Here is a 24,689-nt window from a genome sequence, read left to right as displayed (position 1 = left end):
ATTTATAGAAACAAAGGTATAAAATCTAGTAGGATCCTTAGGTTCTTTTGTGAGATGGAAAATGACTATGGAACTCTTTTGTGCTATCTAAAATTTGCTAATGATCGCATGACAAAACACCTTTTTCCAAAATTAAGAATGTGGTCGCATGAAGATTAATTTTACAAAAAAGGTGAGTGTTCAGATTTGCCTATCTAATCTGCAAATGCCACTCAATAGGAGAACACACACATACACACTCGAATGGGACTTTTAATTAAAATTTTTGTTAGGGACCAGCAGATGGCACAATGGTTATGTTGCTGGACTCCCACAGGGCTGACCACAGTTTGAGTCCCGGACCCAGTGACTTGAAAGTCATGCCAGGCATGTGTGTGTGTGTGTGTGTGTGTGTGTGTGTGTGTGTGTGTGCCCAAAATCCTGAGAAGGGAATGGAGAAGAAGGGACTGTGGTGTGGCCATCTCCCCTGGAGGAGGTGGTTTCTTGCTTTCTGTCTCTGTCTCTCTGTCACTCCAGGGAGCACACACGCCCTAGAGCAAAAAACTCCACAGTTTGAGTCCCGTACGTCATGCCAGGCATGTGTGTGTGTGTGTGTGTGTGTGTGTGTGTGTGTGTGTGTGCCCAAAATCCTGAGAAGGGAATGGAGAAGAAGGGACTGTGGTGTGGCCATCTCCCCTGGAGGAGGTGGTTTCTTGCTTTCTGTCTCTGTCTCTCTGTCACTCCAGGGAGCACACACGCCCTAGAGCAAAAAACTCTCTAAAGGAAACAATATATATTTTTAACTGTAATAAAAGAATCTTCAAGAGAGAACATTTTGAAAATGAATTATGTCTGGTTTTATGGGCTTCCGTTGCTGCAGTAAGTGTGCAACCCATAAAACCGTCACCTTGCAAACTTTAAAAACATGAAAACAAAGTTTCTAACCTGTTACAGAATCTTCCCCCCAAAAATCATAGTGGGTCTTAAACCCAATAATCAAAATACTAAATCACAAGTATGAACATAAAACTATTTAGCCTTTAAAAACAGTTTGACATCAGGCTAGACAGGAATTTACTGGTGAATTTCAATAATATCTTTGCGAAATCAATAGACATTGTCAAAAAATGTGCATCATGATTTACAACAACTAACAATGGACTTTTCCAATTTGGACCTCTGTATATTTGAGGCATAATTTTTTAGCAGTGACAGACATTATACTCAGTATATAAATCAACTGAATTATGAAGCAAACAACTGATGTGATATATCACAAAGGATAATGAATAAATCATGATTTTAAAATGACCAGAACAATTCAAAATTTTCTCAATGTATCATTCATAAGTGAAACACAATTTTGCTAACATATTTTAATTTTGACTTTATTCTTTTAAAGTTTCTACCTTGAGTTTTTTTATAAAGCACATGATGTATTAGAACAAGGTACATTGCTACATATGTTTTAGCAGAGTGCATATATATAACTTTATGTGTTTATCATGTGTCACGTTTGTGTTTTGTGTTTAGAATTTTTAACTGCTGGGAACATCCAGTCAGAATGATTTAGAGATCATTGATTTACAGGCTGGTAGAAAGAAGAAGAGTCTGCAGAAAGGGTGAGCGTGCAATGACCCAAGAGACAGAAATACAGTGTGACGGGAGACTGAGAAGAAATCATTTCTTAAAAAGGACGAGTATGAGGACCAGCAGGTGGCATTGGTGGTTGAGGCACTGGACTCTCACATAGCAGACCACAGTTTCAGTCCTGGACCCAGAGGTTTGAAACTCACACCAGGCATGTATGCATGCATGCCCAAAATCTCAAGAGGAGAATGGAAGAGGAGGGATTGAAGTGTGGCCCTCCCCCCCCTGAGGGGATGATTTCTCACTTTCTCTCTCTCTCTGTCTCTCTCTATCTTCCTGGCTAGTGCTTGTGCCCTATAGCAGAAATTTCTCTCTAAGAAAAGATGACCATGCACTGTAGATCACTAGAGACGGTATAGGAGTGAGTAGGTAACAGGGGATGGGCAATGGGAGTGAGAGGGAGGAGGTCAGGGAAAAAACAAACAAAACATTGAAGAGACACAAACATTAAAAAGTATCTGTTGATGATAATGTATATGGCAACGTGACATCTCTAACTTGACTAATATCCACTGTACTCATGCTCCAAAAACCATGTTATATACTGTAAAGATGCACAGTGATTAAATGTAAGTAAGTTTTTTAAAATGAAGAGTAGGTTAACAGACTTGATACACCTGAAAACTTAAGAACTACAAGATCTATGAAAAAAACACTTGGAGTTTCTGACCAGCAATTAGAAAACTATTGATGGAAAGTATTGTTATTGAAGTTGTAAAAACTAAAATCAGATTCCACTCAGTAAATATCCAGATAAATGAGTGGAAGGAAAGAAAAGAGTTGGGGCCAGCAGGTGGTGTGGTGGATAAGGGTGTTGGATTCCCACATGGCTAACCATGGTTCAAGTCCCGGACCTGGTGGTTTGCTTTCTCACTTTCCCTTTCTCTCTCTCATCAAATAAAGGAAAAAATAAATAACAATAACAAATGGAAATAAATAAATAAATAATTCTTTTTTAAAAAAAGTAATAAGAATAAGTATTACTTATTAAAGCTTGGCCAAAAAATAAGTAAGGCAATGAGAGCCAGAAAACACAAGAGAAATAAAAAGAAGAATTGATTAAGTAAGTCAGAGGGTGGAAGAGAAAGGGTCACATTAAAGGAGGAGGCAAGAACTTTAGAAGAGGGAGAGCAGCACTAGTAGCAGTGTGAGCTCACAGGAGAACGTGAGAATTTGAGGTGTTGGAGACAGAGAAACTCTGAGAGACTATGACATCTACGTTCCAATTAGACTCCTAAAAGAGTAAAAACAAACAGTTAAAAAAAAAAGTACTCAACACTAATGTGCAAATTCAGGTGTTGTGATGTCACCTTGGGAGACAGAGGGCCAAGAGAAGAATGCGAGCCAGAGGGTGTTATGAGCAAAGAAGGGAAAGGTCCCGAAGATGTAGGGTCATACACGGGTCGATGGGAATTTAGAGCAAGTGATGAACGGTGGTGTCAGATGGTTGGTTTTAGAATGGGGACAGGAGATGGGGTGTGTGAGTCAGAAGAGGTCAGAGGAGCAGCCTTTATGGGAAAGGGTTTCAAAGAAATGATGCCAGGTTTGGGTTGAGCTGAGGAGGTGGAAAGTGGCCTTCAGGACTACATCTTATGTTAGGCATAATCTGTAATAGCACAAGTTCATTCTTTCTTTTATTTTTAAAAATGTTGCCAGAGGACAGATGCGCTCACTGGAGAGAGACAGAAGAAGAATGAGAACGTGAGAATGCACTCTCCCTGGAGAATGGTCACGTCCAATCCTTTCTCCTCCATCTCTCCCTCCTTTCAGCATTGTTAGTACGCACATGTACAGGACTGGTGTGTTTTCAAGCTTCCAAGTCCGGGACTCAAACTGCACAGTCAACTGCGTGGGATACAGCTGCCTTAACCGCTATGCTGCAGGCTGGCCCAGCACAAGATTTTTATTTTGTATTTCAGCAACACATTGGTGGCAAGAATGCTGTCTAATATCTCATATAATGTGAATACTTGAAGTAACAATAAGATAAGACATGTGCATCACAATTATTTCTAGTTCAAATAATAGCATAACAGTATTTTAAGTCAAATTGCCAGGATATATACCCTTTCAAAGACTTATGAAAGCCTTTGTTTTGATACCCAGAAAGTTAAGATGATTTCAGACATAATTTTTCTTTTGTTTTAGGTTTTTGCCATATGGCACATAAGCTTGCTGGAGAGAGAAGAAAGGGAAAGGGGGGAATCACCACCTCACCTCCCCCAGGGGAGGGGTGGGGTGGGGAGAATGGCCACACCACAATCTCCTTTACTCCTGGGATGTGGGGCACACATGCACATGCCTGGTGTGTTTTTCAAGTCACCTGGGCCAGGATTCAAACCATACACTTGACCTAGTGCCTTCACCATGCCACCCACAGGTACCAAATGTAATTTTGAAGAAATTAGTTTAAGATATTGATTCTAGATACCGACCCGTTAGCTAGTACACCTCACTTCCCATCTGCCATGTGCAGCCAGAATTGCCTGCTGTTCACTGCTCAGATGCTGTTCATATGTCCGCTAGTTTAGAAATTAATTTCAACAAAATCTCATTGAACCAAAAGAGGTTTCATATTGTTTACCCCATTATCAGTTCTGTTTCCATAATTCAATATAAGAATAATTTTCCTGCCCTTTGGCTACAGATTCTCATTAAAACAGGAGCTATGAAAGTTATGACGACAGTCATGTGAATTAATTACTTTTAAATTTACAGCAAGGCAAAATAAGGGAGAAGGAAGAAGATTTATCTCGTCACAAAAGCCACTCCAGTATTCATTACCATTTTAAGAAAGCCAAACTTGGTGTTTTGAAAGAAAGATCCCTGCCAGCACATCTCTGAGACAGCAAAGCTTTTTGTCTACTCGTCCAGTACCTAAAATAACAGGACTAACATCTTTGAGGGAAGCAAGACTTCCTTTTTATCTCATTAAAAATAACAGTTGTAATGGCCAGCAAGTGGTGTGATGGTTACAGTGCTGGATTCTTGCATAGCCAACGATGGTTCAAGTCCTGGACCTGTGGCTTGAAAATCATGTTGGGCATGTGCGTGTGCATGCCCAAAATCCCAGGAAGAGAATGGAGGATAAAGGATTGTGGAGTGACCATTTCTCCTGGGGGGTTGATTTCCCACTTTTCCTCTCATCGCCTCTTTCTTTCTCTCTGGAGAGTGCACAAACCCTATGTCAGAAACTTTCAAAAAAAAAAAGGTGGGGGGGCAGGAACCAGCACATGGCATAATGGTTAAGTCTCTGGACTCCCGCGTAGTTGACTGGTGGTTCTTGTCCTGGACCCAGTGGCTTAAATCTCATGCTGGGTACATGTGTATGCATGTCCAGTATCCTGAGAAGAGAATAGAGGCAAAGGGATTGTGGCATGGCCATCCCCCTGGGGGATGATTTTGTGTTTTCTGTCACTGTCTCTCCAGCAAGTACACACACCTTGTAGCCAAAATCTGTCTAAAAAATATCATTAAAAAATTGTAAAAAAAAAAAATTATACAGATCAATTGTCTATTCAGATCTCATTTTTATTTTTTAAGGTTTATTTATCTCTTTCATGTGTGAGAAAGAGAGCAACAGAGAGATAGCACTCTCAATAGGTCCTTATACTGCAATCCACCTTTAGCCTCAGCCAGCCCTGGAGTATGGGAACACATGTGCCTTGCATATTTTGAGAAGTCTTCAGAAACAAATCTAGAATTTTCCCATGGGGGTGAGTCTCACCGGGTGTCCTATATTACCACCATCCAGCCCCCTTTTTCTTTTCTTTTTTCTTTTAACATGTATTTATTTTTACCATGAGTAAGCCAAGCAGACACAGACCTCATCCAAAATAAAATTATGTTGATAAAGCATTGCTTCATATCCCTTTGACTTTGGCTAAATTCACCGAACATCAGAATAGCGAGAAGCATATTGAATTGAGTTTGATGAAAGGTATGAAGATGATCTACACCTGAGTACTGGGAGCAAAAAATTCTAAAACTTGTTTCAATCACAGTGTGTCATTACATTGATTTCTTCATGCATCCGTGAGCTATTATAGAATTTGATGTTTCCCAAGAGGATGTTCAAATCAGCATCAAATCAGGATGGTGAGACTTTCACATATCAACTTACCTAGTTCTCTGTTTTCATCAGGGAAAACACAGGAAGATGCAACTGAAATATGTAACTAAAGCATGAGTCCCATTAATGTCTTTAATACATGATATGTTCTGGAAACACGTATTTGAAAGTAATGGTTAAAGTGGTTGTGATGTTAAATTTCTTCCAAGAGAACATGGTAAGAGCTTTGGTACATGACATGTGATAAGATTTCTAATCACCATTTCAGCAGGGATCATTTTTCTTAGATTTGGTCCCAGTCAGTCTAGGCAAAGAAGAGGTCCTTGAAGTGCTGGGATGGGTGGCAGCCATCTCTAACTAAGCCAACTGGGAAAGTAGATACAGGCACCTTTCTTTCCCATAGTTCTATTGCCCCTTCTCTTACCCCAAGGAAAGGGCAGGGCAGATCAAAAACCCCAACTCCTTTAAATGTCTGACCTCTGGTGGCACTTGGAGCAGGTAACGTAGACAAGGGTTTGTCCCACGAGTCACACCCAGTTGGATTCATGAATGTCTTAGTGTCAGACCACCTGCATGCATCCGTGACTGCTGGGGAAGCCCTTGGTCAGTGGTCAGCTCAGAGGTCCCATTTGAAGAAAGAAGATGTTCATCTTCAAGCTGGAAGAAGCACTGACTAAGAGAGTGTGTGATGTCAGCAAGGACTCTTACCTGGACTGGCAACAACCTGAAACTCTGGAAGAAACAGGAAAGGTGGAAATAAACTTCTGATGGGCTGGTTAAGTCAGGGCTGCAGAATAGACCTGAGCAAGCAGGAGGAAACCGAGAAAGGTTTCTAGTGCAACTGCTCCTCATTGGCGGGTGCTTCCTCTCTCTCCCTTCTCTGTCTCTCTCTGACAAGAAGAAGAAAAGGAAAAAAAGAAAAGAAAAGAAAAGTTTGAAATCCTGTCGTTCAACACAACACAGATGAGCCTGAGGGAAATAATGCTAAGATGAGCCAGACTCTGAAAGGCAAATACTGCATGTTCTCACTTTCATTGGAAACAACTGGGAAAAGGTGAGAAGTGGGAGAATAAGGAAAACTTGGTAAACGGATACAACATTACGGAGAAGAGGAATGAGCTCTAGAGTACTATAGGACCATCGAGTAACTAATGTTGGTGGCAATTTAATGTATATTTCAGAATAGCTAGAGGAGAAGCTCTTAAATCGTCAGAAAACAAAGGAATGATAAGTGATTTGAAATGAATGTGTTTATTGCCCTGGTATGATAATTACACATCATATACATGTATTGGAAAAAATCACACTGTACCCCACATATTTATACAAATAATGTCAATTAAAAATTATCATAAAAAGGAGGAAAATCCATTCATTATAGATTGAAATAGACTTAGGAGACATATCAACAAAATAAAGTGTACTTGTTTAGACCTTGATGAATCTTTTTTGAAACAAACCAACTATAAAGAAGATATCTTTAGAACGATAAAAACATTTGAGTATAGACAGGGTATTAGGTAATAATAAAGCTATTCTTTTTCATTTTTTTTTTAAATTTGCTCTAGGGTGCATGTACTCACTGGAGACAGAGAGGGAAAGAAAAGAAGTGAGATTTTTTTTCCCCAGGGGATAACCATGCTGCAGTCCCTTCTCCCTTCTCCTCTAGAGTTCACTCTCCACAGGAGTTCACACACATGTGCCCAGCATGGTGTTTTTTATTTGTTTGTTTGGTTTTGGGTTTTTGGGGGTTTTTTTGGAGAGGTTGTTGTTACAGAGCACGTGTGCTTGCCAGAGAGACAGAGAGACAGAAAGCTAGAAATCACCCCCAAGGGGGGATGGCCACGCCACAATCCCTTCTCCTCCATTCTCCTCTCGGGATCTTGGGCACGCACGCACACGTACCCAGCGTGAGTTTAAGCCACCAGGTCCGGGACTCGAACAGTGGTCAACTACTTGGGAGTCCAGCAACATAGCTATTACACTAACTGCTGGTCCCCTCAGCATATTTTTTAGGCTGACAGGTCTAGGATTTAAATTGTTCATTCTGTCATGTGGGATCTGGCCACCTTATCTACCATGCCACCTATTTGGCCCTACAGTTATTATTTTTATTAGATGTGATCCTGTGATATTGTAGCTACATTAAAAACTATCCTTCATCTGTAGTCATATATAGTGAAGTATTTAAAGTAAAATAACACAATTTATGAGCTGTCTTTTTAAAAATTCTAGCAAAAATTAGAAAGTAGGTGAGAGAGAGAAATGAAAGTTGGTGAAAACAATTATTAAAACTTAGTGATGGGAACATGTGGATTCATGGTAGTATTATTATTTTACTTTGTGTGTGCTGAAAATGTGCAATAATACAAAACTTTTAGTAAAAAATACATTCTGTTCAGAAAAAGAAGGTTATGAATATATATGTGAATAATTTTATGACATCTCAAAATATTGTCATAGAGGACTGCCTACATGGATGATCAACTTTAGATTATTTTCAGTTTACATTCTTGCTTGTTTGAATATATTCCCCAGAAAAAAACCAAATATTTACCTTAATTAAACTGGATTTTTATAATACACAATGGGAAATTTATTAGTTGTTTTAAAACACTTGATAATCTTCTAAATAATTTGTGGTGATTCAGCCATATAACAAACAAATGAGAACACACACACAGTTGTACAAGAGAGTTTATATACAGGATTACATGCTTTTCTGAAATAATAGCTTGAATATACAAAGCAACCCTTTATATCTCGTTTTAGATTTTGATCCTCATTTAATATAATGTATAGTCTCTAAATGATGTTGTTATTCTTAATTCAATTTAATTCTCAGGAAGAAAACTAGTAAATGAAACTTTTCTATTACTTGTCTTAGTTTATCTTGTGCTGCTATAACAGAGTACCACAGACTGAGTCATTTATAAGGAAAAGGAAATTGTCCTTACAGTTCTGAAGACTGGGAAGTCCAAGGTCAAAGGCCCTGCATCTAGCCAAAGTGCTCTTATTGCATCATTCCATAGCAGAAGGGAGACAGGCAGGAGGGCATGAAAGAGAGAGTTAGAGAGAGAGAGAGAGGGAGGAAAGAACTGAAATTCTGTGGTAACTGAACTACTCCCAAAGTATTGGCATTAATTCATGCATGATAGCAGAGCCTCCATTACCCAATCACCTCTTAAAGGTTCCACCTCCCGACATTGCTGCACTGGAGACTGTTTCTAACACCTGAACTTAGGGTCATGCATCCAAACCATAGTATCACTGAAATTCACTTTCTGAAGTGAAAATGTACAGGCAGTGAAAAGGAACAGCTGTTTATATAAGCAAAGAAGGAGGTTACTTTTTTAGTGAGTCAGGAGAGGACTGATTTTTTTTTTTTCAAAGTAAAAAATAAAGTAAATTATCTGGAATGTTTCATGTTGTTTTAAACTTGAATATATGTAGTCCCTGGCCAAGACAGGCCTGCTATAGCTCTCTAGGGGAAAGTAGGCCCATTTGCCCTTGAGGAGAAGGGGCACAAGGGAATATAATCATCAACTGAGAATCTCAGTACATAGTTTGGAAAAAGATGATTTTAGCTAACAACATGGTCTTAAGCACGAGATGAAAGATGCATTTAAAGGAATCTTTTCATTGTTTTTCATGGATGTCTGGGTTAACTTTTTTTCTTGATAATGTTTATATATCCTTTCTTTGTTTGCGAGACAAATATTCAGTACCTTGTAATCAGATCATTGCTTTCAGCAAGCACACTAAAAGCAATATGCAAACTACAAGCCAATAATAACATGGAAAATAATTTAATAGTCATTTTATTTTAGCAGTCAAGATCCTAATGACTCATTTCTAATGACAAGTTAAATGGAAATTGCACAGAGTAAACAGAGTTTATTTCTGAAGTACAACTAAGAGTGATCACAAAAGTCTGATGCGTGCCAGTTCAAATTTATTCATTTTCCTCTGTATTTTTTGTACACATTTTATTTATTTATTTATTTATTTTGCTTCTCTCTCTTTTTTTTTTTTCTTTTTTTGAGTTTTATTTTTCTATAGGGTACATGCACTCACCAGGAAGACAGAGAGACAGAAAGTGAGAAATCACGCCCCGGGGGAATGGCCATGCTGCAATCCATTCTCCTCCATTCTCCTCTCAGGATCTTGGGCACGCACGCACACGTGCCCGGCGTGAGTTTAAGCCACTGGGTCCAGTACTTGAACTGCCGTTGACTACATGGGAGTCCAATGACATAGCCGTTATGCCAACTGCTGGTCTCACATCTTAATTTTCTTGTTCTCTTCAGGACCCTATCTTTAGGATGAAGGTTTGTCACTGATGTAATGCCTGAAATAGAGTTTTATTCCTTCAGTTGTTGTCAAGATACATTCTTATGCCTATGCCTAGGAAATATGAGACTACTGTGTTCACACACTCATCTCAATGTTCACTTTCAGTAACAATGATTCTTTGATTTGTAATTTCTTTTTTATAATTACTTTTTAATTTAATTTATTTATTCATTTATTCTTAATTTGAGCAGAGAAGACACAGAGAGAGATAAAAAGAAAGAGGGAAACTGAGAAAGCAAGTCACTAGGTCCAGGACTCAAACCATGGTTGGCCATGTAGGAGTGTCCAGCAACTTAGCCACCATGCTACCTGCTTGTCCCTGATTTGTAATTTCTACAGATAGTTGACGAATGTACTTGAAACCTAGATGTATAGGCTATTATAGCGTTTAAAATTATTTCAGTAATGAGTTTATTTAAATACATAGAATTTGAGGCCAGTAGGTGGCATGGTGGTTAAGTCATTAGACTCCCACATAATCAATAGCAGTTCAAGTCCTGGACCTGGTGTCTTGCTTTCTCACTTTCCCTCTCCTTCTCTCTCTGTTTCTTTCTGGTAAGCACATATGCCTTATAGCAAACTTAAAAAAATAATATTAACAATAAATAAAATAAAGTAATAAATAATTAAATAATAAATAAAATTCATTTTAAATGATAAATAAATAAAAGCATAGAATTAGAAATATGTGATTTTAAAGGGTGAAAAAAGTGAAATACATACACTTTTTAATCTAAATAAAAGGCATAACTGTTAGGAGTGAGTGTTTGTGTGACTATGTACCATACATTGATAACGGGCCAAAGGAAAAGTCCTAACAGTTAAGTCTGTATTTCAGTCATGAATTGATACATTCACTTAAAAGCTACTTAATATCTACTATATTTAAAACACTGAGATAAGAACTGAGGACAGTGAATAAGGCAAGCATGATTCTTACTCTCAGGGGATTTATATTTTAACCGAAGAGACAGACTTTAAACACTAAGCCAGGTGTTATTTAGTTATAATTGTGAAAATCACATCCTAGCAGAAGTAAGAGATGCTCAAAGACTAGAAAAGAGTGTGAGGAAAAACTGGAATTCCAGACTTAGTAAAATTAGGGAGAAAAGAGATCTGATGTTCTATGTAACAGACTAACCAATGCTTAAGACAAGAAGAAAGAGTGGTGGGATTGTGGGGCTGAACGGACATTAGAACTGGGTTCCACATGCTTACTAATATGTGAAATCCCCTGTCTCTCCAAACTTATCTCACTTTACAAATCTCCACTGCCGCCCTGACTCATAAACATACAGAAGGTAAATTAAATGTGATTATTGGAATTACCTAGGAGTGATTTAAAACGTGAAAAGAAATCTGGGTCAATAAGAACACCTTGAGAATTTCTTGAGAATGTGTTCAGGTAAAGAAGGATAGTCCAGCAAAGGAGACTAATAGTGAGTACTCGGAGTGTAAGGGGCTATCAGGAACTAAAGAGAGGGGGAGACTAGATGAATCCTGTGCTGCTGATGGATTAAACAATATAAAGTTTAAAGAGCTCCTGGATAAAGTGAAGTTTTTGAATGAGAATGGATGCTGAGTAGTGAATAAAGGGGAAAAAATATGGGATTAATTCATGTAGAGAGAGTAGGGGGATTAGTGGATCCCTGGTCCCAGTGAGGCAGGTCCAAGAGTAGTCCTGACCAAAGTCATAGGGAAAGTAGTCTTGGAGATGGGAGAATTGGTTGGAGGGGAGAAAATAAATTTGAGAATAGATTAGGTGACAGAGGAAGATGTTTAATAATTTTGGAGGTGAGAACCGTTTCAGGTGATGACAGATTTCATATGTGATGCTGGAAGGCTGAAATAGAGAAATGAAAAATTCATTTATAATAAGAACATTCAGCTGGGCTGTTGATGGGCATGTTTGTGCAGCTATGGATATCATCCAGGATCAGGGCTACCCACTAGTCCAGGTGCCAAAATCTGTTAATGAAAGTTTCCTGGTGGTTTGATGATAGCAACACGAAGGGAGAAGGTACAGAGCTGGGCAGTGGGAATATCAGAGCAGCAGGGGAGTTTCTGCAAGGAGGTAAGATGCAATTGGCATCACCCAAGGCAAGGACATCATGTCAACCTGAGAATAAGTGGACCGTGAAGAAATAAATGGCCATCATCATCTGCAACACTGATGTCTTCAGTGAAGGGTGCGATTTACTTTAGGTAGGAAGGTAGAGACAATATTCTGAAAAAAAAAAGTTCAGTATGTTGTGAAGTCAGCAAATCATGGAGCAAAGTTCTCAAGTCAGAGTGGAAGAATTTGAGAGGTAAGAAAGAGGAAAGAGAAGGGAGAGAGTTGAACCTTAATGGAGGGCATTTGGGCAATGAAAAATGTAGGAATTTTATTGTAGCAGAAAATAAATGCCAGGGTATAATGTGGGGATCCTGAGAACTAGAAGGAGGCACTGAGTAAATAAGAATGAAGTGTGACAGGTTCAGTTACTTAAGAGACATCTAGCTCCTTTTTTATTTTTTTCAGGTTTTTGCCATAGAGAGTGGTGCACTTATCAGAGAGACAGAGAAGGAAAGTGAGAAAGTACTCCCAAATGGGGTTGGCCATGCCACAATCCCTTCTCCTTCATTCTGCTCTCAGGGTTTTGGGCATGCACACACACACACACACACACACACACACACACACACATCCAGCATGATTTTCAGGCTGCCAATAGACACCTAGAACCATAGTCAGCCAGGCAGGAGTCCAGCGCCTTAACCTCCGTGCCACCTGCTGGTCCCACCTGCTGGTCCCACGTCCACCTCCCTTTAGGTGAGCATCTGGGAACAGGATCCTGGCTGTAATCAAGAAAGCAAAAGAAAGGTTGGAAAATCTTATAGAAGTTGACTAGAGGAGACTCCAGTGTGAGGACTGCCTCCAGAAAATTGGAGTTCTTAGTTACTGAAATGCTAATATGCTTAGAAAATGTCCATTATTCCAGGACTTTGTACTGGGAATTACAGGGCCTTTAGGTAAGTGACCCATTGTAGTCAATTGGTTATTTTCTCTTCAGGCTCTTATAACACAGGTTTCAGGTTAAAGGATTTTTTTTTTCAAATTTAGCATTTTTTCTTGTCTGTCTGGGATATAATATATGTAATTTGCATAAACTCTTAAACTCACCCCTCAGTGTTGTAATATTATCATTTGAATTTAGTATGAAAAAGAATAAAACTATATCAATTTCTAAATTTGGCTTATTGCTCAGTGCTGAAGAACTGGTTTAATACTCATCTAATTACTTGAGATAATAATATATTTTCTAAAGATATCTCATTTAAAATCAGGCAAGTCTTTAGAGGCCAGTTGAAGCTGCTTCTTTCCACAAGCTATGTGATAATATAGGCCTGACAAAAATTTCAAAAATTTATACTGTATTACAGACTTATGTTTTTGTCGGCTGTAGAAGAGTCAAACATCAACAAGAACGGTGGTTTAGTTCCAGTTAATATTAACATTCAGGGCCAGCCAGTGGCTTGCTGGTTAAGGTGGCTGGATGTCACATGGCTGACTATAGGGCTTAAGTCTTGGACACAGCAACTTATAAAGAACACTATTATGTGTGTTTGTGTATGCCCAAAATCTGAAAAGGAGGGAAAAATGAAGGAGAAGGGATTATGATGTGACAATCCTCCATGGGAGTGATCTCTCTCTCTCGCTCTCTCACTCTCTCTCTCTCATCTATCTTTTTCTCTTCAAGGAGCACATACACCCTCTGGCAAATGAAAAACTAACATTCAACGTCTGATCTTTTCAGTCATCTCTGGTAGTGTTATCAGAATCCCATATTTTGTCATTAGAAAATGAATTTGGGAATTATTGGGTTATCAGAAAAGTCATGATGCATTTTTGCATGGAAAATACATCATGACTTTTCTGACAACCTAATAGTTACAAATGACTTACCATACTCTATTTTAAATCTCCACTTAAATAATTTGAGAAATTGTGTAGAACTGTTAAGTTTTAGTCTGAGCCATATTTATGTATGTATTCTCACACTACACTCAGTGTCTGGAATGCTATAAATAATTGTTGAATATACCAGTTCTTTATCATCAGACAATGCTTTAGATAGTGTTTTAACCAGAAAACCGTAATGACCTTATTCAAAACCACATTTACTTAGTTCACGAAGCTATGGGTTCAACTGATCTGAGTTGGTTTAAGGTGACCCTGGTTGGTTTTGCTCAAATATTGGGGGCTTTTCTGGCGGTTGGTTTCCTCAGCTTGTACACTTGGGTAACTTACTCTGCTCCATCTCATGCTCAGCCTCCGGCAGTATAATTCTAAGCATACTCTCGTGGCATAGAGGAGGTACCATAATGAGCAGAACCAACGGTGCAAGCAGATTTCAAGCCTCTGTTTGCATTACTATCCTGTTGTTCCAGCAGAAGCTGAAAGGACAAGTTGAAACTCAGAGTAGGAGGGCACTAAGAAATTGCATGGAAAGGATGCAGATAGGGACCAGCAGATGGTAATGGTTATGTCACTGGTCTATCAACATGGCCTACCATGGTTTGTGACCCGGACCCAGAGACTTGAAACACAAGGTGGATACATGTGCATGTGTAGCCAAAATCCTGAAAGAAGACTGGAGAAGAAGAGATTGCAGTGTGGCCATCCCCCAGAGGGTGATTTCTCACATTCTGTCTCTCTGTCTCTACAGCAAGCATATATGCCCTGTAGCAAAAACATCTTAATTTTATTTATTTATTTATTTTTTAAAAGGAAAGGTTGCAGGTAGAGAGAGGGATGAAGAGTGGTGCCACCAGAGCAACCGGTCCACATCATTGAAAACCAAAAGCAATCACAGAATGCCATGAAGAGCACTGGAGTAAGGGTCAGGAGACACATCCCCGAGACGTGGCACTGTTCACTTTGTTAGCCTGGGTGAATTACTTTCATCATGCTGGACTGCTAGACCCTCAGGTCTTATTGGTTCTGTTCAAGCTTTAAAAGCCGCTTTTTTTTTTTTCTACAAGTCCACCCTAAAAATGAATGCAGCACTATACACAGTCTGTAGGAGGAACTTCAGTGAAAAGTTGTTCATTATCCCGTCCCTTAGTGAGCCAAAATGCTAGTGTGGGTAGCCAAATTTTATGAACTGATTTCCACTTTGTGAATCTTCAACTATTTTGTAATTGCATTTAAACTGATAAACTTCTAGTCTGAATTCGGTATGAAGCAAAGTGCTGAAAATTTAATGTCCTATTTAGGTCTTCGATTTGGGCTCCTATCTGATGATTTTTTTGACATGAGTAATGTGTCAGTACAACATCAAACTTGGTGACAGCTCTTATCTGTGAGATGGGTTATAGGCCATTGATTCTGTGCCTTCATAATTTATTGTTATAAAGAATTTTTATTGTTAAATTGACTAGAGGAACTTTGTCAACTTTGCATAATGCTATTAAAATTATAGATTACTTCAGAGTTAATGATATAATTTTTTGGCATAAAGAGTATAGATAATACAGAAATGAAATTTGCTCTTTATTATACAAAATGTAATTATGTAATATACAATGAAATGTTGAATTATTTAACTCTAAGAACAAAAACTGAGTAAAAATGTTCTACATGAAAATATCTTATAAGCTTCCCAAGAAGAAAGTAATCGCAGATTATTCTCTGTGCCTAAAACATCTTCTTACTCTACTTACCTAGCTTGCGTCAAACATTCTGCACCTAGATTACCAAGCTATACTGATCAATATGTAACTTGTTTGTAACGTGCTTTGACTTGTAGAATGTTCTGTTTCAGGCATACAGAAATGACTTGCCCCATGACGTATATGTATCCTTGCCATATCTCGGGTAAGCATTTATTTTGGGTTGATAATTTACCTGTGAAATCAATCACTTTGGCCTGTGTCATTTCAGAGTCACCACATAGACATAGCCAAGAAACATCACTCGAATCAAACTGGCCTGGATTCACAACTGCCAGTTGGCTGTCAGAACGATTTGGCTGGTGTGAGAAGAGAGAACAGAAAGCTCGAGGCCCCTGAAGCGGCAGGTATGAGTGTGGCCACAGCTCAGTCCAGCCAGAGCATAGTGGTTTCAAACACCTGCTTGACAAAGGCACCATATGCAGATTCTTATTGTCATTTTGTTTGAAATAGATGCTTCAGTCAACAGGACCACCCTGCCTTGTAAATCTAATTGAAATCAAGTTTCAAGTACAACATGATATGAAACACAGTAATAAAAGAATTATTCATGGTTTTCCATTATTAAATACTTTTCTTCATTAATGGTTTTTGTGGCCACGGAAGTGTTTTAAGATTGCTTGTTTTGTCATAATGCTGTTTTGATATTTTTCTGAGAAGAATCGATAAGAATGAATGACTTGAGAAGAGGTTAAAATAAGAGATTTTTTTTTAATTTACAGAAGTGTCAGATAAGTAATCAAATACAAACTTGAATAATGATGGTTTAGTTTATAGAGATGGTGATATTTTTCATTTCTATTGAGGGCAAAACAAAAGCAAATGGGCTCATGGAGGAGTTGATAGTATTCAATTAAGCTACCCAGACTAACTTCCATATGGTAGAAATCTGGGATGAGTTAGCAAGGGAAATAAGAATTCTCTTTCTTGGCAATATTTTAGACACACCAAACCAGCTCAATTTCTATTACACTTTATCTTTGAAAATTCACATTTAGTTTGTAAGAAAATTGAAACTGCAATTATTCTTAAGCATACGGTTTGTTCCTTTCCCCCTCCTTATTTGGTTTTTTAGCTAGCATACTTTTTTCTCCAAGGACATGTAAAAGTCAAAATACTAGATATAAAGTCTCTGAAGTGTTTCTGCTCCAAACCCTGTCTGTACAATCTGGATTCTTTCATGTAGTTAGCTTACTGGCTTCTGACACTCCTATAAAAATATCCCATAGAGCTTTTCTTATTACCTTTTCATTGACTCTCTCCGAGTGATAAAAATGAAATTCTGTAAAGGGCTTTGAAAACCATGCATATTGCAATTCCTCCAAATTTCAAATACTAATCAAGTGTGACTATAAAAGAAACAACGACTGCAGAGAAAATTGCTGCAGTGTGTTGAGTCTCCAGCCATTACTAATTCATTGGAAACTCTTTTTTCCTTGAGATTATGGATCCTAAAAAGTATCAGATAACACAATTTCTGAGATGAAAGTTTTTGTTTCAATCACAGGAGAACTTGTTATCTAATCCTGGCCCCATGTTATCTACTTTCTCTTTTGAGAACTGAATCTCCTTGGGAATCTTATGGCCCCCTGTGAATGCAATGGACATGGGACAGGATGAGAAACCTCTTTGGTAATGTCATTAATTCCTTGCAGTCCAAATGGCAGAGGGGCAGCCCCAGCTTTGCTCCCCGAGCGAATAGTGTAAAATACTTTACAGACCAGGGCAGCACCTGCTTTGAATACATTGCCTCTAAGTGATAGTTTTAAGAACAAAGAGGACCTAGAATTAAAATACTGGCTATAGGCCATTATTTTAACATCATTCACAAGAGTAAAATGAAAGTTCCTTTCTTAAAGGTTAATTTTAAAATGCATTTATTTATTTAGAAATTTCCCAGCATGCATATCAGGGCAATAATTTTATCTGTGTTCCTGTTTGTAAATGAAATATATTATACAGTTTTCAATTATGAATTACCATTCTGTGACAATTCCATGTATAAAAATTCAGAAGTAGAGCTGAAATATAATTTTACAAATTCTATTTTATTTTATTTTTATTTTAAAATTATTTTTAAAGGGAGATTTTTGCTATAGGGAGAATGTACTTGCTGGAAAGAGAGAGAGAGAGAGACAGAAAGCAAGAAATCAGCCCCTTAGTGGGGATGCCCACACCACAATCCCTTCTTCTCTATTCTCCTCTCAGGATTTTGGGCACACACAAACATGGCAGGCATGAGCATCAAGTCTCCAGGTCCAGGACTTGAACTGTAGTCTAGGATCATGATCACGAGTGTGTTGCTGTACTTAGTCTTCAGGGAGGTCTCTGGGTGTGAATCTGGAACCCTGCCATGTGGGCCAGCCTCTGAGAGCACCAGATTCACTACTGTGCCATCATCTGGCCCCAGGAATTCTTTATCTTGGTACTCGTTTTAAACAACCAGAGGTTTTGCTGTGAATGTCTGAACGCAAACTGTGTAATGTAAGTTTACTTCATTCCAGCTAGGATTATAAAAAACTATACTTCAGAGTAAGCATTGTGGCCTCCATCTCCTCTTCACTAGGAAACTGATGACCATTTTTCACTAGATCTCAAAGATGACCTTTTTCTGTGGGCTCTTGATTTACTCTGTTTGCTTGGTGTTGGTCACATCTTATTTTAGAAGCACTATTAACTCTAAAGTTGCTTTGTCCTTAAATTATGAAAGAATAGTTCTCTAAAAGTAGGAAGATTAAATACTAGATTGATACATTTCAGAACTTTGGAGTCTGAAATAAGATTTCAGAGTTTAAGTTTTGTTCCCTCCCCCCACTAGCTATATAGCAAAATATTCTTTTAAAGTCTCTATGTCTTTACTTTTAACATTGTCTTAGTCGTTGTGCTACAATATAGGCTATTTTGAAGATTACATTGGATCAAATGGGTAAAAGTTAGTATAGCACTTAATAAACTCCACTAGGGGATAACTATAAAAATTAACTAGTAAATCTTTATGAGTTGATTGCTAAGGGAAACTTTGTGTCCCTATGAAGTGTTCTGCAAAGTCTTTGGCCACTTGGTATTGTGTCTTTTGCAGGTTCTAAATTGCTCTGTATTTTCCCCTCTTTGAGATTGTACCCTCATGGGAAATTTGTAGTCTTTGGGAATGGTAGGCTCATGGGAGGAGATGAGAAGTTCTCTCAGGCAATGCCACTAGTTCCTCGGAGTCTAAGGAACACTCCAACTGTATATAGGCATGGAAACTCTGATCCTCCTCTGGACTCTTTCCACATCCCACTGCAGCAGCAAACTCAGGAAGAGCACAGGGCTTCACCATTTAATAGTCTAAAAGCCATTTGTAGTAGATGGCATGTTAAGTGGAAATGCTTGCCTTAAGCTATTTGTTGTTTGTTTCCCTGGGTTGATTGGCAGGTGGAAAGTAAATGGGAAAGTATTCTCAGGACTAACACATGAGGCAGAATGCCAGAAGCAAGTTCGGAGAGAAAGAAAATGGAATCTGACGTGGTTACAGCAAAGACCTTAGCTAATCAGGAAACTCTGAGGTTTGCATGGCACTTTGGAGTTGTCCTAAACTGGGGAATGGGAAGTCCATCAATCACTTGAGAAATGGCTGTGGCCATAGACAAGGTAGCTTTCTTCAGTCAAGGGCAAAGTCCTTTGGTATAAGAGGATCATTATTTCGGTATGAAGAGGGTCAGGTTACTGTGTGGATCACTCAATAATTGCTCCAATTATTTCTAGTGATCTGTCTGGCCAAACAAAGAACCGTTTCCATCTTACCTCTTTATGTAGAAATAAAAATTCTGTCAAAAAGTACAATCTTTTAAATATAACTATTTGGTTTTGTCCCAGACAAAATAATCTTACCCTACATAAAGATCATTTCCTATGAGCAAATGTCTATATTGAGTAAATTTTACTCTTCTGATCCATAATGTCTAAAGTAATGTCCTTCCTTTTGAAGTTCCAACTCTGTTCTTTGAATTAGCTGTACATCTTCGGATTAAATCTATGCCACTATTTGTCTTCCATGTATTTAATTGGTCAAGTAGTCATAAAAACATCAAACGGAAAATAAAACTCTGGTACTCTAAGTTCTAGTCTCAGCTCTGACACAATATAGATGTGTAGTACTCACAAGCCATTTGGGTTCTCTGAGCTTCAATTTCTTTACTAAATAGGAGATATACCAGGTAATCTTTATTCCCTGTCAATTCTGAAAGCTTGTGAGGATGACCTATTCTAATATTAGAGGGCACTGAGATTGTTTGAGTCAAACCATTACATCTCTAAGGCTCACGTGCCAGGACCCACTCAGCAGAATATGTTTTTCTGAGTAGGGGATGGGGCCTGTGGATTAGAAATAAATGTGAAAATAAACACACAAAGACTTACAAGTATAGAAAGCAAGGATTGAGTGGGCCCGAATTCTCTGATGGAGAAAGCCATGACCTCGAACTGGCCTCAGGTTTATTATTTTATAGGGTTAAAAAATGAGAGTCCTTTGTATTTCCAGGGTCTGGATATTTGAATGCCTCTCTAAGTTTGGGAAGTTTTCTTCCAGGATTTCATGGAATGGATTGTCAATGACCTTGTTAGTTTCTTCACCTTCTGGGATACTGATGATCCAGATGTTTCAGTGCTCAGTGGTATCTAGTATTTCTCCTATGTTATGCTCATTCTTGGGCATTATTTTTTCAGTCTTTTTGGTGATTTTTTTTCCAGGTCAGAGGCTGTGTCTTCAACATCTGAGATTCGATCTTCTGCATGCTCTAATCTGCTTTTAATACTTTTGAGGGAGTTTTGATTTCCTGTACTACAGCCTTCATCCCTAACAGCTCCATTTGATTCTTTTCTATGGTGTGTACTTCTTTCAAATTGTGCAAGAACTTCCTCACCTCCTGGAACTCATTCTCTCTTTTCTCTTGCACCCTCTGGAGTTCATTATCTCTCATCTTTTGGATGTTGTTTAGTTTTGTCATTATGATTATTCTGAATTCTTTATTGGATATTTCTATGAGTTCCATTGTACTGTCTGTGGATGATGAAGGGTCGTTCTTTTTCCTTGGGGAAGGTATTTTCTTGGTTTCTCATAATTCTTTTTTTTTTTTTTTAAGAGAGGTTTTTGCTGTAGGGCGCATGTGCTCCCGGAAAGACAAAGACAGAGAGATAGAAAGCGAGAAATCACCCCATGATGAATGGCAATGCCACAATCCCTTCTCCTCCATTCTCGAACTCTTAGGATCTTGGACATGCTCGCACACGTATCCAGCGTCAGTTTAAGCCACCAGATCTGGGAGTCGAATCGTGGTCCACTACATGGGAGTCCAGCAACATAGCCATTACACCAACTGCTGGTCCCTGATTTCTCTTACTTGTAATTCCTTTGTGGTGGCTTCTGGTCATTTGATGGATTATGTGTTTCTTCCTAATTTCTTGAAGTTAATTCTCAATGTTCAGAGGGGTGTGAGAGGAGGTGATTGCAGTCTCTCTGGAATTTCATTTCCCTGATGTTCACCAAGCAACGTGCACTTGACTTTGGAACTCGATATTACAAAGACCTCACAGTTTCTAGGCAATCGGTGTACCGGGGCTGAATTTCAGGGTTTCAGTGGAGAGCTCAGAGGGATGTGGGAGGAGATGAGCCTGCGTTCTCTGCAGCTCTGTACTTCTGGCTGCTCACTCTGCAGTCTCTCTTCTCTGAATTTTAGTCATTTGGTGGTGTATTCACTTTTGGCTAATTGTTTAGAGTAGTTTTCTGCAACTGTAAGATCATATGCTTCCCTTTACTGTAAGGTACTTCTGAGACAATTTCTCTCCTCTACTGTGTTTTGGAACATGGTATCCGCAGAAAGAGATATTGAGTTCAGAGGTATTAAGAGGAGTTTCTCCCTTCAGGCAGCAGGTTCAGTAAGGGTTGAAGATTTCTATGACCCGAAACGTATTCAGATGTTTGGCTATTGTACCCCTATGCCCCTCTAGACATGCAGCGTGTGAAGGTTGAATAGCAGAGTGAGAAAGCAAGGTTTAAAAAAAAAGGAAAAGAAAACAAAGAGGCAAAGAAACACAAAACAACCAAAAAAGGGGAAAAAAGCTTTTTCAACAGCAGAAAATGAAAACCACGCAGCACGTCAGTGCCAGTCAAACATGGTAGGACACACCTAAGATTCTGAAATTAACAAAAGAAAGGAGAGGTCAGAGGTGCCAAGAAATGTTTTCAAAATTAAAAAGAAAACATTTAAAGAGAGCGATAGAGACAGAGATAAGAATGAGGCTGCCCTGCCTGTCTGAGCTTTTTTGGGATCTGGTAGATGGGATTTATTTTTTTTTTAAGAATGATTTATTTTTTATTTTATTTATTTATTTACTTATTTTATTTTGACCGGAAAGAGAGAGAAAGTGAGAAAGCAAGCCACCAGGTCCAGGACATGAACCACGGTCAGCTATGTGGGACTGTCCAGTGCCTTAACCACCACGCCACTGGCTGGTCCCCATAAGTCAGTTCTTGATCATGATTATTTTGATAATTGAAGTGGGAGTTCTATTGAGTGCCTGATTACATGCTATCAAAAGGTAGATACTCTAGATATCAATTTTTTAAAACATGTTTTTGTTTCTCAATTTTAGTAAAGGAACACTTCAATAACTTAGTCTTATTCTGAATAATGATCTAAGTGCAATATTTACTTTTACTCCAAAGGCTAGAAAATGTGTCATTTAAAATATTGGATCGTTTTTAACTGGTAATCCAAAACAAAAATTCTTGTATAGCTCTCATCCTGTATTTAACATCCCTGCCAATTTTTCATAATATACAGAAGTCTAAATGTTTAAGAATGTGCCAGAAAAAGAACCTGCAGTCATTTCATTCTTTGAACAATTCTGGAATATCGTTTCCTATTAGGCAGTTGTGTCAGTACTGACAACCTTGCCCCTATTCTTCCCTGGAGATTAATTTATTTCCTGCAGTGCTTGCTCTTCATGGAAAATCTTCCTTGTCAGCTTCACCAATGGGAGATCCCATCAGCAGAATGTTAATTATAAAAGCAAAATTATATACCATATTAAAAAGAAAAGGAAAAACAATTCTCTAGGCAAAGCAACCATTTTCTTTATTTCTTTTTTGTTTGTTTGTTTTTGCATTCTACTGCCTCCTCAATCTGTAGTTGGACAGAAGAATTAACCACTGGAAGAAATATTCCATGACGTGGTAATACATAGTGGAAAGTCTGTTGGTTTTGCAATCAATCAGACCCATGACTGAACTCTAATTCAATGAATGTCACTTTTCTTTATGATTTTGTTTCCTAATCTTTAAAGTGATAATAGAAATATCTAGCTCACATGAAAATTCTTCTGCATAAAAGAGATCATTTAATGTGCATGTTAACAGAGATATTTAAGGATTTGTTCTCTGAAGCAGGTTGGCAAACTATGGCCTGTGGGTCGAATCTGTCCCATTATTTGTTTTTTTATATCCCAAGAGCTAAGTATTTTAATTTTTCATTTTTAAATGGGTAAAAGAAGAGAAATAGAAGATATTTTCTGACATGTGAAATTATACAATAGTCAAACTTCAATGTCTATGAGTAAAATTTTGTTGGAATACAGTCATATTAATTCATTTTCATATTTTCTTGGACTGCTTCAGTCACCCAGCAGAGGTGAATAGTTGTGACAGATATCTGCTATCTGACTCTCTCGAGAGAAAGTTTACTAACCTGTGCTCTAGAGAGTTTGATCCAGAGGCTCTTGGCTATACAAGGAATCTCTTTCAACATGTTTCTCAGGTGTTTCTGATGCAGGGAATCTACAGGCCATACTTTAAAAATTAATGCAGTAGAATTGTGAACAACCTCTCTGTTCTTCTCACTCAACCCATTCATGCTATCAGCAAACCTATTGGCTTTATCCTCAAACAATATCTAGAATATGACCATCTTTTTTTCTTTGCCTCTTGTTACCAGCCTAGTCCAAGTTCCTGGTCTGCTGCTATCAACCACAGTCTCTCATTTGGATTCTTATACCAGTTTTCTAACTATCTATCTGCTTCTACCTTGATCCCATAGTGTCCCTCCTCAATGCAGCAGCCCAATAACTGTGTTAAAAATCTAAGTCAGTCATGTAACTTCTCTTCTCTAAATCCTCCAGCGGCCTCTTTACTTCTCCTTTTCACACTTCAGCTATGCGGGCTTCCTACATACTTCTCAAAAACAAGAGGGAGGTTCTATTCTTAAGGCTTACACAGGCTGTTTTCTCAAAGTGCCATGATCTTCCCTCAGAGAACCACCTGACTTTCAGCTTTGCATCGTTTATGTCTTTCTTCACCTTCTTGGTGACCCCTCCCATCTAATTGGACCTTGTAATGCTCTTATCTGAGACTTCCAATCTCCTTTATGCTATCTAACACTTTATACTCTCCTTCTCTATTTTGATTTCTGCTCACCTCCCCTCTATGAAGGCACCTGAGGGCAAGGACGTTTATCAGTTTCCTCTAGCCTTATATTTTAGAAGAGTGACGGATTCATGGTAGTTTCTCAATAAATATTTCAGAAATAAAGAAATAAACTCCAGATTCTTATTCTATACTTGGCAAATAATGTTGGCACCTATGAAATATATTCTGTACCCAATAATAGTTGCCAGGAGTACATGTATAAGACTCATCTCCGAAAAAAAAAAATGATGTAATATCTTCTAAATCACTACTGACAACAGGGGAAATAAAGCAGCTGTTAATTTGTTTTATCGGTTTGTTCAGTCTCAGCCAACAACCTGATTGCAAAAGATGCCAAGGAAAGGAATGTAGATGACGAGTGCAGATATGAAAAGATGGATGGGTGAAAATTCAGTTGAAAATGTTCAGAAAAGATTCCGGAAACCCATAATCAAATCGTTCCTTAAAGGAAAGAGT

At 38.3% G+C, this 24,689-nt stretch overlaps 1 protein-coding gene across 1 annotated transcript in view; it reads left to right on the top strand.

The window, feature by feature from the left end:
- THEMIS (thymocyte selection associated) overlaps positions 1 to 24,689 on the top strand; it is a 203,662-nt gene that overhangs the window by 173,294 nt on the left and 5,679 nt on the right. The window contains exon 5 of the mRNA XM_014586185.2: positions 15,984 to 16,119. Coding sequence (XP_014441671.1) covers positions 15,984 to 16,119 — 136 coding nt within the window. The remainder of the gene's footprint in view (positions 1 to 15,983; positions 16,120 to 24,689) is intronic.

The sequence above is a fragment of the Tupaia chinensis genome, unplaced genomic scaffold, assembly GCF_000334495.1.
Source record: "Tupaia chinensis unplaced genomic scaffold, TupChi_1.0 Scaffold000117_2, whole genome shotgun sequence".
Classification (NCBI taxonomy): Eukaryota; Metazoa; Chordata; class Mammalia; order Scandentia; family Tupaiidae; genus Tupaia; species Tupaia belangeri.
Note: the sequence above shows the minus strand (reverse complement) of the source record. Positions and strands in the feature narration are given on the sequence as shown.